A 17,018-nucleotide genomic window follows, 5' to 3' on the forward strand; every position below is an offset into this window, starting at 1 on the left:
ACAGAATGAGAGGGAACCCATAATAAGAGCTGAGTGGCACTGGAGCTTACTCTAATTTTGGGGAGGTGGGTGTGTGTAGGAGGTGGCTATATACACTGTGATGCAGCATCTATCAGCAGGAGGTGTCAATGTATGTGAGCAGCAACCTGAACGGATCTGAGGGCGGCGTGATGCCCCACTTTAAGCGAATTTAAACGTTAACGAGTGAAAGGTGGTGATGTAAGTGAGCGTCCAGCTGGTCGTCAGAGAGAAAAAACTAAAAGCAGAGGAGGGCGGAGACACTCACGCCCGTCACAGTGGAGGCTGGTTTGTTCGCGGCAAAGGGGCGAGGAGTCAGCATCACCAACTTCTGCCTCCGAAAGAGAAAACGGCATCTGTTGAGAGGGAAGAGGAGGAACAAGGCGCGCGCTCTTCTCGGGAGGAGAATTTGCGCTTCGGAGCATCTGGATACTGTTACTATCTCTTATTTATCAAGGTTTTTTTATTTTCTTTAATTAGGGAGTTGCACGACCACACAAAGGGGCGAAAGTTGCCGTGCAGAAAGAAACAATAAAAAGCACGAGGACGAAAAAGGGAGGACGCACAACGGAGCCAAGGAGCGGAGAGAGGAGAGGTGACCCGGCCGAGGCGACATGTTTGGCATGCTCAAGAACTCGCTCTTCGGAAACACCGAGGAGACCGAATATAAATTGCTCAGCAGTGAGACGAAGGTAAGCAGCGCGCGGACACCTGTCAGAACACAAAAAAAACTTCGTCACTCCGACATCTCTAAAGCTTAGCCGCACATTCTGCGCTCTCCGTGAACAGGCGCACTGCTGTTTGCATTCCTATTTCCATCCAGCTCTTAACGCTAACAGTTATAGCACATTGCGTTTACAACAGTCGTGGACTTTCGCCGTGTTTTCTCGTGATCACAACCCTCCGTAACCTTGACTGACAGGCTGGCAGTGAACTGCTTGTGACCTATAAAGATGCCCGCTGAGCCGCAGTGTGGGGCGAAGCAGCCAGAGGTCCTCCGCCAATCAGCGGCCCGCAGCGATGAATACAGATGGTGATGCTTTTTGAGTTTTATGTAACCTTAAGAAAATAACACACACACACACATTAAAGTCAGAAAAGGTTTTACCGTTTTACCACTGTTTTTTTTCCTTCAACCATCATGACATTATCTTATGTGTGTGAGACACAGAGGTCCTGCGCGCGCGTGTGCGCGCGTGTGTGAAACCACAGGGGCCCACGCTAACTGACCCCTGGAAGAGCGTGCAGATCAGACGTGATTGTGGTGAACCCGTGGGCTCAGATAAGGACCCGCCGTGTTACACTTGATACGCGGACCGTCGACGACTGACGTCATTGAGGAGCAAGGGCGTGCCCTTTCCGTGTTATGCCCCCCCCCCTCCCCCCCCACACCGCCCCTTGTTACGTTCATGCAGCCTATACAGTATATATTGTGTTTGCCTATAATTGACACATGCACACTTGCATTCCAGAAAACAACCAGTGATGTGTGCTGTTCACTGAGGCGACGCCTCGCAGCCATTTCGAGGTTCTTCTCTCGTGCACCGTTGACCCGCAGTGCACTACTGTAAATGTGCACGTAGCCATGCAATGTCACGGTTGGCACCGGGGTTTGGAATTGTCTTTGTGTGTTTTATCTCTGAATAGCAGCTCACTGAGACAAAGAGGACTTCTAGACAGGCAGGGAATCAAATGACCCAAACTGACACACACACACACACACACACACACACACACACACACACACACACACACACACACTGGAAGTCTGATCCGCTCTGACACTGACCACTAACAGTTATTCTCTCAATCTGATATTTTTGATTTCAAGTATAAACACTCACATTTGAAAAGAGGACAAAGATGATTATAATGAATGATCCATCATTTATATCACTGATCCACATGCAGCATGATGTCAAAGGTCACCGCGGTGCGTCCTCTAAGTGTTCATGAAACAGCCTGGAGCTCGAGGCTCATCAAATCTCTGGACCTGACTGACTATTGAAATCAGAGCTCGACACTTGATCCGTGCAGCAGCCGCCTGACTCCGACACCCTACACTCTTAATTAAAACTGACACAGAATACAGAGGAGTTGGTGGGGCACGCACACACACACACACACACACACACACACACACACACACACACACGTACCTATGCACACACATGCACGACAGGATGAGCTTGCAAACGACTGTAGATTATTTTAGCAGAACATGAAACGGCAATTTAACAGTCACATTGATGATAAGGCCTTTTGTGCACTCTCCTCCGGCAAGGAGTAATTATCGCTGTCGAAGATGGCAGAAGGCAGCAGCTAAACACACACAACCTCACACATACAGTACAGACATATTAATTGCATTGCTTAACTGAAGTCAGGCTCTTCTGTCTCGGTATGTCACCCGTACACAATGTTAATGGTGGTCCCGCTGACAAGCCACACGGAGCAGAGCCCTTATAATAACTATGCAGGAGCCGGGGTACCTGTCACAAGTTAGAGCTCCATGATAACATAGTGCCATCTCCTATGTGCTGGGGGACGAATACTGCCGCGTCCTGTGATTACAGGACCTCGGGAGTGAGTTTTATAAAAAAAAAACAACAACACACGTGTAGAAATTGGAAATCATTTGCGTGGTATTTTGAGAAGCCCACGTAAGAATGAGCACATGCAGTGTAAATGAACCCCGGAGCGTATTTACATTTCTTTTTTTTTGGCTGCTGGTTTCATTTAGATAAAAAAAAAAAAAAACTCACATCATCTGCAAATGAATGAACTATATATTTGGCAGAAGCTTCTCATAGGTCGATGGTAAACACTGTAAGGAGAACGCACCACAATGACATTAAAGTCCAACGCTCAAAGACATCCTACAAACAAACACGGAGCAATACACACGGTAATCACATTAGTGGGACGAGGAGCTGTATTTGAAACCTGCATCGCAGTCTCTGCTTTGGCCATATTCCTTCAAAACCTATTAAAGTCAATGCTCAGCTGAGCAGCACAGCTGAGTGACCGCGCTCGCCCCACTCAAATCATATTTAATGCAAAACTGTTGCATCTGTTGGAGCTGTGTGTCTGGGGGCGGGGGATGTATTTGTGTGTGTGTGTGTGTGTGTGTGTGTGTGTGTGTGTGTGTTATGTAAGACATCTCTCGGCCATTATTCTCTGCAGGCTGACTGAACCATGCAGAGCAGAAGAAGAAACTAAATCAAATCAGTGTAAATACGTTTCATCTGCATCTTATTATTTGGCTGCCCACATTGGTTCCACACACCCACACATGCGTGCAGTCACACAAACACACACACACACACACACACACACAGAGAGTTATTACCCCGCCAGTTCAAGGCTTTCGTCCTTTGGAGCAGATTGTCAACATCAGTGTGTCAGAGGTGAATCACATCTGAGCTCAACCTCTCCCATACGCCCAACCCCCGGGAAGAGAATGACCCGTGTGTGTGTGTGTGTGTGTGTGTGTGTGTGTGTGTGTGTGCATGAAAGAAAATGTCTGCATTTGTGCACGTCACGATGTGTAGCTGTAGTTGGCCTGCTGATGCCTCCGCCCTTCCTTCCCCCTGATTTTTCCCTTCTCTTCCCCAGGATGGAGTGAGCTTTGAGGTGCGGCGGTACGATGGGGCCAAGTACGCCGTCGTCTCGTCTGAGGGGCGATCCTTTGACCAAGTGACGGGGGAGCTGGTGAGGAAGCTGCTCATGTACATCGGTGGGAGCAACGAACAAGGTAGGCCCGTCAGAAGAACCACACTGTGCTAACATACCATCACCAATAGTGTAGGACTCATAAACTGCCTCTGCAATGTAATCGAAAGAAAAACAGAGATGAAAGACACTTACGGTCATTTAAATTGTGGCCAGTCTGAAATCTAGGCCTCAGTGCAGAATCGTCATTTAATCTGTTTGCTTTTCACAGAGGTGCGCTTTACATTCTTACATTCCCGTCGTTGCTATTTGCATAATATTACGCTACGCTACACAAACGTCACACAGATCCTGATCTTTAGATTTGGGGTGGATTGCTTTAGGGAGTTCTTCTCCTCTCCGTGCCTCCCCCCCCCCCCGCCTTTACAAACTCACTTCCTGTCTCACACTGCCGTCCTGCTAAGGTGAGGCCATGGGCACAGCAGCACCCATCATCGTCACAGTGTACCCACGGAATGACGGTGTCCTGTCTCGCCGCTTGGTGGTCGCCATCCGCATCCCCTCCAGCTACCAGCCGAGCCCCCCGACTCCCACCGACAGTGCCATCAAGATCGAGGAGCGGCCCGGCATGACCGTCTACGCTCTGTAGGTGTCATTTAAAGTGTCTCATTACGCAAGGAGCACAATTTTAAGATGCCTCCCGTGTCTAACGAGCATGACTTTCCCACTGTCGTTATTATAGTCGAAATGTTTTGTCCTTTTTTTGGAGGCCTAAGTTAATATAGTCCTTTCTTTTTGTCCGCAGGCAGTTTGGAGGCTTCGCTGGGGAGAGCGAGTACCGAGCAGAGGCCTTGCGTTTGACGCGCACGCTGGGTGAGACGGCCCCCTTTCAGCGCAAGCAGTACTTCTGCTGCAGCTACGACCCACCGCTCAAGCCTTACGGACGCCGCAACGAGGTGTGGTTTCTCCAGGAAGAGCCGTAGGGGGCCGGTCCGTCAGATCCGAGTCAAATCTCACGCTGAGTCCTTTATTCAACCTTATTTACCCCTACACTTACGACAGTCCTGTAGCTCTAACAGTGCTCGATTGATTGGTAAGAGCAATGTGGCGACTTGATAGACCTTTAAACCCAAAATGGACAGACACTACCCATGTTGCCTTTACCCATCAGATCTTCTCGCTTGTACAGTAGCTACACTGATGTTAGGTGTTCAGGCAATGGGACGATTTAGAATTCAACATCAATGCGTCGTCATCACGTCTTCTTTAGTTTTGTTTCTAATTTAAACTCAGCCCTTGCAGCTCTGAAACGAGACGTAATGAGAGCGATTAATGGCTTCTAGACAAATGTAGTGTTAAGAAGTGAAGGTATTTGTTGTTTTCATCTCAACGAGTTGCATCACTGCTGACAGCCGCAGGGAAATAGATATTTCGAGGAAACTACCTTTGGATAAACTGGTATGCCACTGGCATAAGAAAGTTATCTAAGTAACTCAGTGAATAATCTACTGTAGTCTGAATTCAAATACAACTTCATTGACTTTTCCATTCCTTTTAGAATTAAATGTTTGTCCTTAACGGTTTGATAAAGTCCTTGTAGAGCTCCCAAAAGAACAATCGGTAGGGTTTTGTACATCTTAATCTAGTTTACTAATTTGTGACGGCTACAGAGAAAAGTATAGAATTAAGATTAGATACATGGTAGTAAAAAGCACACTTCCTTCTCCTGAGTGAGGAACTGGAAGAAGAAAAAAAACAGGAGTCGAGCCATAAAGTAGAACTAGTCTTAATTAACGAGAGGACAGCTGGGTGGAAGCTAGCTAGCTATGTGTGTCGTTTTATGATTATGTGTTAATCCGTGCAGCATTGGTGTGTAGTGAATATTGTGTTTTAGTGCATGACGATGCCATCTTTATTTATTCTGACTCTTGAAACGGTGTTATGGGATTTTCTGTGATGAGTGAATATAATGTTCAGGTTTGATAGTGTTTCACAACGTAATAAATATATTACTCAGTAGGAGTGCAGACAATTCTAGTCGTCTTATTTTTGTATTTTGTGAAACGCAAAATATACAACAGTTGTACTATATCAAGAGTTCATTTGCTGGCTGTGACAAGCAAGTACGAAGAAATGACTTCTACAGAGCTGACACACACACACACACACACACACAGTAAGGAAATCAGAATGGGTGAGACTTTAGTGGTGCAAACAGCAATAAGCAGCTAATCTAAGTAACAGCAACGTAATGAATGATACCATTTAACTTTGTGGTTAAGGGGCGTATTCACATGGATTAAATGTTAAAACAGGCATACCTGGATGTATGCGGCAAGAATTTAGCAAACGTCAATTCGATATTTAAGATATTTAATCCAGGATTAGATCAATAAAAATGTAAGATCAGACAAATGACAAACATCAAAATTCAATAAATGACTCATTTATTAGATTTTAATTGACAGACAAAATTCAGCAAAAGGAATAAGAACTGCAAAAGAGATATTAATATACAGACATTTGATTAATTCAAGCAAACTAAAAAAAAAAAAAGAAATTCTCTATCCACTTCAACTGTGTGCAAATAGTCCTTCAAAGCAGTTGTTAACTCTTCAGCCCACTTTAAATCAGGAATAAATGGTTTGCTTTCAGAAGGTTCAACAGCAGGCTGAACACTGACGGGCCCTTAGTATAACGCGGTGGCCCTGTAACCCCACACTGGTGTAATTAAACAGAGAGCAGAGCTCTGGCTTCAGCTCGGCGTTGCATACATGAATACAATAGAAGCTACTGTAGCAGTAGAGCGCGGGGTCATTCCGGTAAACCCCCCAGCTTGTCACCTTTAACCTTATTATGAGAGGTTGAATTATTGCACATACATCCTGCAGACGTGTTATGACAGAACGCCATCTGATCCCCCGGTTTAAAACAACGCACTGCTCCTTTTCATAACAAAAAATACATAACACATCATGATGGAGACGGGGAATGGAATCACTTGGTACGTAATGTAACCGATGTAGTGCAGGACCACACTGGGCTTATGTTAGGGGAACCTGTCGGAGAGTCAGTCAGATACTGGATCACTAAACACAATTCAACCCAGTTCTGGTTTTGTATACGGACAACTACTCAACGCAAAACTGTATAGGAAGGAAACACACACACACACACACACACACACACACACACACACACACACACACACACACACACACACACACACACACACACACACACACACACACACACACACACACACACACACACACACGGCACCTTCAATGATACTGCAAAAATATTTAACCTTTTATAATAAGAGTAGCTATTGTTAAGAACTACAGGAATTGCAATCAAGAAATTGCCGGAAAATGTTTTGGTAATAAAATCGGTCTGAAAAATACATTCCCCATAATGCCTCCTCCTTTCAGCTCTCCACAAGGACAGTTTAGGCGCCCTTACCCACGCGCTAGAGAATTAGACGGAAATAAATCATTGAGAATGTTAATGATGGCGAGTCTAGCTAGAGTTACAAGTTGTCAATCCTGTTAAATGAACTTAAGTGTAAGCGAAAACGGTATTTAAAAGATGTAATTGCTTTGTATGCTATTCCTGTATCCAAAATATCATTAATTCATTGGTGAATTATCACTGACATCTTTGACCCTCCATTACTTGGATTTCCTTTGCTGTACTCTACAGTGGAGTGGGTCCTGTATCCTCCGACATTACCCCTCGCTTTAGAATTTATTGAAGATACGGAGGAAGAGAGAGAGAGAGGAGTGTCGTTGAAGTGATGGCGCCCGAGCTTCAGTTGCTTTTCTTCTCAGGAGAGTTTGGATACGGTGCATACGGTGGAGGTCGCTCCTGCGTGGGAATAAAAATGAAAATGAAACAAAAGATGTCACTTCGATACAACTTTAACGGGGGGGGGGGGGGGTAAGTGAAGCAGCTTACCATGGGCATGTAGACATTGTGTGGGTTGCTGGGATTGTAATACGCACTGCCAGCTGCTTCCGCCGCCTTGGAGTTACCTGTGCATAGAAACGAGACGCGACAAAGACAGACGGAGATGAACGCCGAGCATATTTAGGAACAGACGCTGCAGCTCCAAACACTGCAAGGGGGAAATGACGCGAGGGGCACAGTATTACTAATACAAAGCACAGCAACATGACAGCTCCAGGAATCATTGAGACAAAATCTACAGGCACACCCTGAGAACGCACCGAGGCGATCGTCCTACTCAAGCACGTCTCAAAATAGCAACATACCAAATTGACATTCGCACACAGCGCACAGGGTGAGACTGCTTTCACTGAAATCCACAAGGTGTTAGAAATATTGTACGGGGAGGTAGAGGGGAGATTGTTTATCCTTCGGAATTTTGATGGGTAGCGGATGAGACATCAGCACCCCTTTTTGGGTGGTGTGCAACGAAGTGATTCACTTTGAGGCAGACGGATTAGATCTGACGGGTGCAGTGACACAGACATACAGAGAGGAAAAATAAAAGGAGGGAGAGAGAGAGAGAGAGAGAGAGAGAGAGAGAGAGAGAGAGAGAGAGAGAGAGAGAGAGAGAGAGAGAGAGAGAGAGAGAGAGAGAGAGAGAGAGAGAGAGAGACCTGGAGGTGGTGGTGGTGCTGTTGCTGCCCAGTTCTGGGGGGGTGCAGCCCAATTTTGGGGAGGTCCTGGGTAGGGGGGAGGTGGGGCCATGTAGTCAAATCCAGCTGGGTACATTCCTGGAACACAGAAGACAACAGGAGGAAAAAAAAAAGGTGTGATGGAATTTCAAGATCAAGGAGGTTAAAGTCTGTGTGAGCAATTAGTTGCACAGCAAAGACAAACAAAATATGACAAACAAGGGAAAAAAACTAAACGCGAACAGGGAGGGAGAGAAATGACAAAATTGTGCCTTGAGGTTTTTTACTTATGTGCATTGAGGACATTTGATGAAAAACGTGTAAAAAAAAATAATATGAAAGTGTGTGTGTGCACTGCATATGCAGACTTAAGGCTATAAACTATTACAGTATCTGCTCATCTTAAGAGTATATACAGGCCTTTTCTAGACTAAAATAAAAAGGTATTGAATGTGAAAGTACGAAAAACAAAAAGTGAAAGACATCTAGTGGACATCAAGTTAAGATTACTGAATTAATTTACACTTACTGTTTGACCAACTTCAAAATGACATACAAATGTCATATTAGAAAGCACTGGATGCTGTACCTGCAGCAGCTGTTGGAATGGGGTAGCCCATGTTTCCAGCAGCAGGGTCAGGGCCCTGGTAGAATCCATTCTGCTGGGGAGGGGAGGGGTAAGGATATGCAGGAGGAGGCTGAGGTGGGCCATAGCCGTTCATCATTCCAGGTGAAGGATAGCCGAAAGAGGCGGCGCCGTTTTGTGCAGGAGCGGCGCGAGAAGCTGAAATAGAGAAAATAAAAAATAAAACAGGATTTTCTAAGAATTATGGGTGTTCACTTTAAAAAAAACAAACATCTATTGCTTATACTTCTCTACTGCTAAGATTTGTAACTTTGACAGTTGTACTGCTACTTTGGTGCAGGATTGAAATACTATTAAGGAGCATGCAATGAATATCTAGCATCAGAAGACGAGGGACACGGTGATTACAGAAACTAGCATACAAACCATTTGTGGCCAGTTTGAAGAGATGCTGTCCCACTTCTATGGCTCCTCCACTGGGGAAGGACATCTTGAAGTGGGCCTGGCCCTCCCAGCCACCTGATGAGAGAGACGACTACGTTTGGAACAAATACAGAATCTACACTTGTGTTTTTATAGCGCGGTCCCTTTGTGTTGACAACAAATCAAATCATATTGGTTATAAGTAAAAAAACAAAAAGGCCATCTACCATCAGGCTCAGCTGACACTGTCCCTTTAATGTAGTTTGCAGCAAAGACTGGCTGCTCAATGCTGCAGCCCTTCATCCGGTAGTAAGGGAACATGGCTGAACCCAAGCAATCCTTGGTATTACTGGACACAAACATCAACTACGCCAGTGGGTGAGGGAAGAGAGAAGAGGTTTGGGGAGAGTTACTACAGGATGTATAGGAATGTGAACACTGCCAACTTCCCAATCAAGAAGACAGCAGAAGCATTTTTAAGTGTAATATAGTTGATGTAATTGTACCCTGTATGGTGTGAGGTAAATGGTGCCCTTCTTGGTCCCCCTCAGCAGCTCTGTCTTTCCGCTGACATCGCTGAATGACAGCTCCACGTTCTTACATTCCCTTAAAACACTGGGAAAAGAAGCAGCAGGTGAAAACAAAGTAACCTGTTGCAACGAATTTCTACTGATGCAATCACGTGAAGAGTATTAATGTGCATGAGACAATTGTTCGGACCTACTGTGTTTAACAATGTGCAGCTAACCCACTTTACGCAACATAAAATAACTGTTATGTCAACATTCATTCGAAAGCTACCGCTGCTTCCTGTTTTGGTTGGCTAACGTTACAAGTTAGCCATCTTGCTTAACAGCTAGCTAGCGAAACCAATACGCGGAGGCCATGGAGTCGGCTATTAGCAACATCATATAACCTAAGTTTAGAACAGTAAACACGATATTTGAGTTGCCCCAAAATGACCTACGCGGCGAAGGCAAGCGTCAACAATCGAACTGATGTGTTAGCTAGCTATGCTAACCAGGCCAGCTAGCGGGAGGCTAGCTGATGGATAGCATGATGTTGACTACGCACTGGAAAGTAAAAGGTAAACAAGCCGCAAAGAGAGGCGACAGCTGGCTAGTTGATGCAACAAACACCGCGGACGCGATATAATACACGTACCTTTCTCCGTTGTTGATCAGAACGCCACCGTTTTGCGAATGATTCCGGTTCAAAGCCATGTTTGGGAGACGTCTCGTCTTCGCCTGCTTTCCGTGGTGAAGTCTGTTAGTCAGCCCGACGGGGATGCCTCAGAAACGTCACGGACGTTACGTCATGGCCACGACGCGGTTTAACAACTCGTGATTTACCGACAGAACGACGGTCAACATCATGTCAACATCATGAAGCACACGGACTCCTGATGGAACTCGATCATTTTGTTCATTGTTCCACTTCTGATCGAGTTTGTAAATAGTTTGGTCCAATTTAATTTAAGTCATCACCGTTGTAAAAACAAAATCATGATATTCGAGAATGCGTTTTAAGTAAAGGCAGAATCATCATGTCATTAAATCCCATAATTAAACAGGAATAACATGCTGTATAAAGCAGATGAAAGCCTGTACACGCGGATTGATATGCAGCTGGTTTCAATATCATGCAACAGTGAATACAGGTTTAAAAGTGTGTGTGTGTAATAATTATTAGATGAGTACAAGCATTGCCATAGGGAGAGGGAGAGAGGTTGACAAGACCTTTGAGTTACGCAATAATCTCATTTAATGGCTTCCCTGAGGACACGGGCATGCGCTCATCATGATATGTATTATTTAAACATTGACCTTTCTATCAATTCCCAGCTCAGTCTGACCTACTTCTCAACGCCGCTTTAACCCGGCAGCCATTCAGGGCGTACAACTGTGACATAATTCCAACCTTCTCTTTTTTTAAATTTTTTTTTATTACATGAATGGCAACAAGTACATTACCTACACGTGGTGACGCTCTCGTGCGTTGGCGGAGGACGACGCAGGCTTCGAACTAATTAACGCTAATTAACAGAAGCCACGTGACCCCTTCCTCGCGTCCAAATGAAGCACGTGACATATGTCCGACAGCAAAAACCGTGAAATGATTTCTCACCGTGCAAACCGTTTATTGACTACTTTAGTTGTTGCCGTCGTGGCTCAACACTGCCGGTGTTCCTCAGCCGACCAGGTGAAGAAAACACCTGCGCAGCTCGCCATGCCCGAAGTCACCTGCTTCACTGGAAGGATAAGAGCCGTGTTTGCCCCGCAGGTCAAAAGTAATATACATGTTAAAGGTGAGATCGCGTTCTGTGTTGCAATCCTGTGTTTCCAACCCCTGAGGTGACAAACATACAATCGTTTAATCCCCAAATAGTCTCTCAACATTTGCATTGGATCTATCAATATTATATCGGAATATTTTACTTTGTTGTTTTCTTAGACATGACAGGGGCCGTGATACCACTGCTTAAATCTGATGAGTCCTGTGGAGTGAGTCTGGGCAGAGACAAGAACCACAACCTCTCCTTCTTGAGCAGATATGACGGCTGCTATGCACAGATTAAGGTAAAATAAGGGACTGTGTGACATTTAGTGAGGTGGGGAGAGGAGGGGCTACAATATCAGTAAGAAATAATATCTGTAAAAACAATCACACATTCATGGAAATGTGTCCACACAAATGTCTTCAGCCCCAGACTCAATATGGAAATGTGCCTCCCATTTTCTGTCCACAGAAGATCACAGAAGGGGCAATATTCCCTTTGTGTTTTTGTGCACACATGTAAATGTAAAATAGTGCGTATGGCTTCCAAACATCCACATTGTGATGACCTTTTGATCCACAGGGCAGCAAAGTGGTCATCCCTCTGCAGGTACAGCTGACAGGAGAGGATCGATGGCTGAGGGTAAACATCAGCTGTCCTCTGATAAAGAGACAAAGTGAGAGGACTCGACTGACCCCAACACGTGAGTGGAGACAGCCGATGAGCGCAACAAGCTTATTGACACCGTTATGTCTTCTATGTCTGCAGCCGGTGCTCATCTTTTCATCCGTTTCCATCAATCGAAACTTTAAACTGGCTCATTTTCCCTTTTTGGAGCCTGGTCAAGAGTTCTGAATCATTTATTTTCGCCTTAAAGTGACGCCATCGGGTGGTGTAACCTGTCGTTTGCAATACAGAGAGGGTGTGGGCACAATTTGCTGCGTCAGTTTAGGACACTTACAACGTGGCTCTTCTCCAGCGTTACCTGGAAACTGCGACACAGAAAGAGCTCTACAACTGGCCTGTGGCCCGCGAAGCATTTCCAGCGACGCCTGCTACAAACTGGCATGCTGCTACGACGCTCAGGAATCAACCTGCTACTACAGACCCAACGGTAAGATTATCACGTGAAGCGCTGCTTACATGGAAGGGATTTTTTTTGTTTTAAAGTGTAACACGCGTTGGCTCTCCCTGCAGCCTGCTCTCTGGATGGACACTTTGTGTTCTCAGTGAAGTCCACAGACACAGACCCCCCCATCGATCCCAGCAGCCTCACGGTCAAGGGTCAGCCACGGTGTTCCCCCGCGGCCACCACCCCAGACACGGCTATCTTCAAGATCGGAGTTATGGACTGTGGTGCAAAGATGAAGGTAATGCTACGCGTCAGGAGTCCAACATAAGATTGTCTAGCATTTGGACAAAAGAACGCACTGTTTACATCGCTGATTGTCTTCCTGAAGTGTTATCACACGACATGAAAGCTTGATTTCACTGCATAAAGTAGTTGATGCATGTCTGAATCCTCTCTCCTCTGCCTGGCTTTTTAGGTAGACGGAGACGTGAAGATCTATGAGGTGGAAGTGGAGGAGCCGCATAGAAAAAATACAACCAAACCGTCTCCATTTAGGCGAGTTGTTTTGTTTTTCCGATGCCTCTGACAGAGTGATTACAGGTCAGAAAGGTGTTCTGGTGATGACATGTTAATAAGTCTGGGGTCTTCAGCGTCCAGGTCCGGTGTGAATATGACGCGTCGCATGTAAAGCGTGCGGCAGACTTGCGGTCCTTCTTTCCAGTGACCAACCCTCCGCCTGCGATTGCACTGGGGTCCATGAGAGTGCAGATGAGGATAGCCCAAGGTAATAAAAACAGAGATCACTCATCGCGTTGTCAAGTCCTTTTAGAACTAAGCCTTAGCCACCGCCTTTGTGACGTCTTATTCCTCTAGATGCGTCCTTCACTTCCTTCTTTCCCGAGGACCAGCTTCCGATAACCTTTCCGCTGCGCAAGGCCGTATACGTGGAGATTTCCATCACCCAGCCGTCCCCGGATCCCACGCTGTCCCTGCGTATACGGGACTGCTTCGCCTACCCGGCGTCTAGACACTCCGCGTGGACGCTTCTCCACGACGGGTAAGGTGGAGGCCACTGCAGCAGCACCCTGACACGACCTTTGAACCACTCGCATGCGTTTCTCCTCCTGGATAGATGCCCCAACCCTCTGGATAACATGAGAAGCTCTGTCCCCGTGGGCGACCAGAGGAAGACCACCTCCCACTCCCAATTCAGGAGGTTTAACGTCAAGACCTTCGCCTTCTTGGACCCTCATACAGGCCATCCGAGTGTGGAGGAAGTAAGATTATCACATCCACATTTATTTTATTTTTTTTATAAAATAAAAACGTTCGTCTCTGCATATGTGCGTGATCTCTCACTTAGATGTACTTCTACTGTTGGGTGGAAATCTGCACAAACGACGTCGAGTGCGCGCAGCCCTGCGCCATCGTTTGTGAGTATATTACAGCACGCTTTTTCTTCTCGTCCACTCGTGCGAGCCACGTTCACGCGGTTTACTCCCGCCTCTCCTCCCACAGCATCTGAGGGTGAGAGACGGAGAAGAGAGGCGACGCCTCGGTCCGACCAGGAGCAGCTGGTCTCTTTGGGACCGCTGCTGCTGGGACAGAACCGCACTGAACTGGAGGACGACCAGTGCGTGAAACAGAAGACGAGTGAGTCCTGGCTCGGGACACATGGAGACTATAGTTGGCAGGTGACAGTGGATCGTTGAATTTAATGTTTTTCTCCGTTCCCTCAGTGTTTCAGGTGACGGTGTTTATTCTCTCTGGTGTCGGCGCTTCCCTGGTGTTGATCCTGGTGTTCACTCTATGGTCGAGCAGCAGGAAGCGGCAGAAGGCAGAAGCACCGCAAGTTTTTGAAGTTGACAAACTATCTCAATAAAACTTCTGACGTGCATTCAAACGTGTTTTTGTAGTTAATCAGAAAATCCAGAGCTCAAATTGGCATTGGTACTTGGTCCTGCAAGTCCCCTTTTTAATCAAATACTTTATTCTACCAACATCAGTGATTTCCCAAATGTCTTTTGTGAGGGGCTGGTAATTCAATAATGATGAAAAGAAGTCTGTGAGAATAATAGTTTATTGAAACAAAAGAAGCTCAGGGTTATAATGTAGCTCAAACGCAGTGAAATGAGGAATGTAAAGTCAGAGCAGTCGACTCAGTAAGGTCTGAACTTCCTCTGTGCCCTCAGCAGAGCTATTCTCTGTTTGTCCTCCTCAAACTTTTTCCTTAGTTCAGCAATATCTGGAAAAAAAAGAAACCGAATATTTGTTATGTGAGCCATAATAAAGGCGTTTCCATCTCCTTCACTCTACAATAAGGACAACATCCAACCTGCAGATGAAGAACAAACTTGGGCACTTACGTTCTTTCTGTGAGTTCCTGTGCTGCCAGGTGTAGAAGTTCAGGAGCTCCTTCCTCTTCTTCTTCCTCATCTCTTTCTGTAGGGTCCTCTTGTTGGCTGCCTCGCTGTGGGGGCGGCCCTTGGTGCCCTTGGGTCCCCTGGTGACTTTCACCCAGCCCTCTTCGTCCTCTTGCTGCTGCTCGGCCTCCTCCCTCTGCCTGTCCGCTTCCTGTAACGAAAGAAAGAAAAAAAAAAACACACTGAGTTCACAACATGGACTAGACGGGCGTAAGGAAAAGGAAGAGCAGCGCAGGTCTCACCTCCTCTTTCCGCTTGTCATAGCCTTCCATGAAGGAGTCGACTATCTGCTGCAGCTTCTCCGGATGACTAAAGGACTCTGTGTACTGCTGAATCCATTCTGCCGTAAGAAAGGAAAACAAATGTCAAAAGCCTGTTCTGTTTGAATTTGATCAACAAGGATCTGACTCGCATTGAAGCCGTAATACTAGATCCCCATTTACAGTCACAACATGAGAAGATATAGAACCCTGCATTAACAGAAAGTAATGCATCACTCACTCTGTGCGCCGGTCCTCACTTGACGCTGCTCTGTGCAGACCACCAGAGGTACGTCGTGTGGGTGTGATTTAGCTGCAGACACACTGGAGGAGTTCTGGAACACGATGTAGCCCACTTTGAAACCCTGGAGGGGGGACAGACAGAGAGACACACAAGGTTAGATCACGACCTGGAAGAGACCGCACATAACAAGCACAGGGAAACTTTGCTCGTGGTGTTACAGCAGAAAAAGAGCTCAGCAGCGATGCATGCCAACCTGTTTATCAGCCGGTTTAAAGAACCGGGACAGCTTGGGTCCGGACTCCTTTGAGGAGCCCGGATGGTCCCTCAGCTCCACGGACTCAACGCAGCCAAACTGCGAGAACAGCTCTTTGACAACACCCTGAAAACACAAACGACAGGAATGATGACGCAATTAATATCCTCATTGGACAAATCCTGTAGAGCACACGGCTGAATGAACGGTACCTCTGAGCAGTACGGGGGCATGTTGAGCACAAACAGAGTCCGGTCCAGCGGTCTGTGGGAACTCTTCTCTGCTCGTACTTTGTGCTCCTTCAGGTACAGCTTGTGCTCAGCGACGCTGTCTGAGCTGAACCGTAAAGAGAGCTCTGCGAAGAGACACAGGAGGGGAAAACGTGAAGCCAGAGCCGACTTATGACTCGGTACAGTAACTTTTATGAGTAATTATCAGCCGTTCAACGACCACCCAGACCCAGTAAAACCACAAGAAAAAGTTCCGTCCGACGATAAGTCGGTATGTTAGCAAAAATGTGGACTGAATATTCTTATTTTTGTCAATTAATACCTGTGAATCCTCCGGGAATAACACAAGACTGGCTACTGGCATGTTTCTTCTTGGACGGCGCCATTTTGCTATGACCTTTCACACCGGAAGTACAACACAAACCAAGTACGGAATTTATATATTTAATAAATACGAACACAAACCAGATTGTACATTTATTTTTAACGTCGATGTATAAATATATTTTTATTACCAATGAAAAATTTCAAGAATTTCCCAACATCTTAAATTTCAAATTAATTAGCTGTCTTGTAAAAAGGTGAATTTAAAGCAACGTTACATTACTATCTTCAACACAACCATTAATAAAGACATTCTGCTACTAAAGTTAAATTACAGGAGTAATTTTGGTTATTTGTTTAAAGATAAACTTGAACTATTTTAGTTTAATTTTGTGCACATCAGCTATCGAGTATTCCAGCTTCAAAATAATTTGATTTGGCTGTTTTAGTTATAAATTTGACTTAGATGTCCATAAGCAAGCAATCTAAATTTCATGGCCAAGGTAAAAGAATAAAAACAGTCATCTTAATATTGGATTAACAGTGATAGCAATTGCAAATATGTGTCATTTCATTACCGGTCTGA

General features: G+C 45.7%; 4 protein-coding genes across 4 annotated transcripts; 2 read left to right on the plus strand and 2 right to left on the minus strand.

Moving 5' to 3' along the window:
• Positions 1-124: 124 nt before the first annotated feature.
• Positions 125-5,725, plus strand: LOC137878762 (heme-binding protein 1-like). Its single transcript, XM_068719190.1, has 4 exons — positions 125-710; positions 3,637-3,775; positions 4,158-4,338; positions 4,499-5,725. The coding sequence occupies exons 1-4, from the start codon at positions 633-635 to the stop codon at positions 4,674-4,676; spliced, it is 576 nt and encodes a 191-aa protein (XP_068575291.1). The 5' UTR covers positions 125-632; the 3' UTR covers positions 4,677-5,725.
• A 398-nt stretch (positions 5,726-6,123) lies between these two features.
• Positions 6,124-10,650, minus strand: wbp2nl (WBP2 N-terminal like). Its single transcript, XM_068719188.1, has 8 exons — positions 10,513-10,650; positions 9,855-9,963; positions 9,576-9,714; positions 9,352-9,444; positions 8,929-9,123; positions 8,322-8,438; positions 7,654-7,730; positions 6,124-7,563 (listed from the first exon to the last, which is right to left on the minus strand). Exons 1-8 carry the CDS (start codon positions 10,569-10,571, stop codon positions 7,507-7,509), a joined length of 846 nt encoding a protein of 281 aa, XP_068575289.1. The 5' UTR covers positions 10,572-10,650; the 3' UTR covers positions 6,124-7,506.
• Positions 10,376-14,595, plus strand: LOC137878758 (zona pellucida sperm-binding protein 4-like). Its single transcript, XM_068719185.1, has 13 exons — positions 10,376-10,435; positions 11,504-11,656; positions 11,803-11,927; positions 12,209-12,329; positions 12,606-12,740; positions 12,824-12,996; positions 13,174-13,253; positions 13,349-13,482; positions 13,572-13,755; positions 13,831-13,975; positions 14,062-14,131; positions 14,217-14,351; positions 14,438-14,595. The coding sequence occupies exons 1-13, from the start codon at positions 10,396-10,398 to the stop codon at positions 14,578-14,580; spliced, it is 1,638 nt and encodes a 545-aa protein (XP_068575286.1). The 5' UTR covers positions 10,376-10,395; the 3' UTR covers positions 14,581-14,595.
• Positions 14,596-14,760: 165 nt separating this feature from the next.
• rrp7a (ribosomal RNA processing 7 homolog A) lies at positions 14,761-16,504 on the minus strand. The gene is made up of 7 exons (XM_068719187.1): positions 16,431-16,504; positions 16,091-16,233; positions 15,879-16,004; positions 15,623-15,746; positions 15,364-15,461; positions 15,065-15,272; positions 14,761-14,943 (listed from the first exon to the last, which is right to left on the minus strand). The coding sequence occupies exons 1-7, from the start codon at positions 16,492-16,494 to the stop codon at positions 14,858-14,860; spliced, it is 849 nt and encodes a 282-aa protein (XP_068575288.1). The 5' UTR covers positions 16,495-16,504; the 3' UTR covers positions 14,761-14,857.
• Positions 16,505-17,018: the final 514 nt, after the last annotated feature.

This window comes from Cebidichthys violaceus, unplaced genomic scaffold, assembly GCF_023349555.1.
Source record: "Cebidichthys violaceus isolate CVI_PGR_0920_01 unplaced genomic scaffold, fCebVio1.0.p SCAF_23, whole genome shotgun sequence".
Taxonomy (NCBI): domain Eukaryota; kingdom Metazoa; phylum Chordata; class Actinopteri; order Perciformes; family Stichaeidae; genus Cebidichthys; species Cebidichthys violaceus.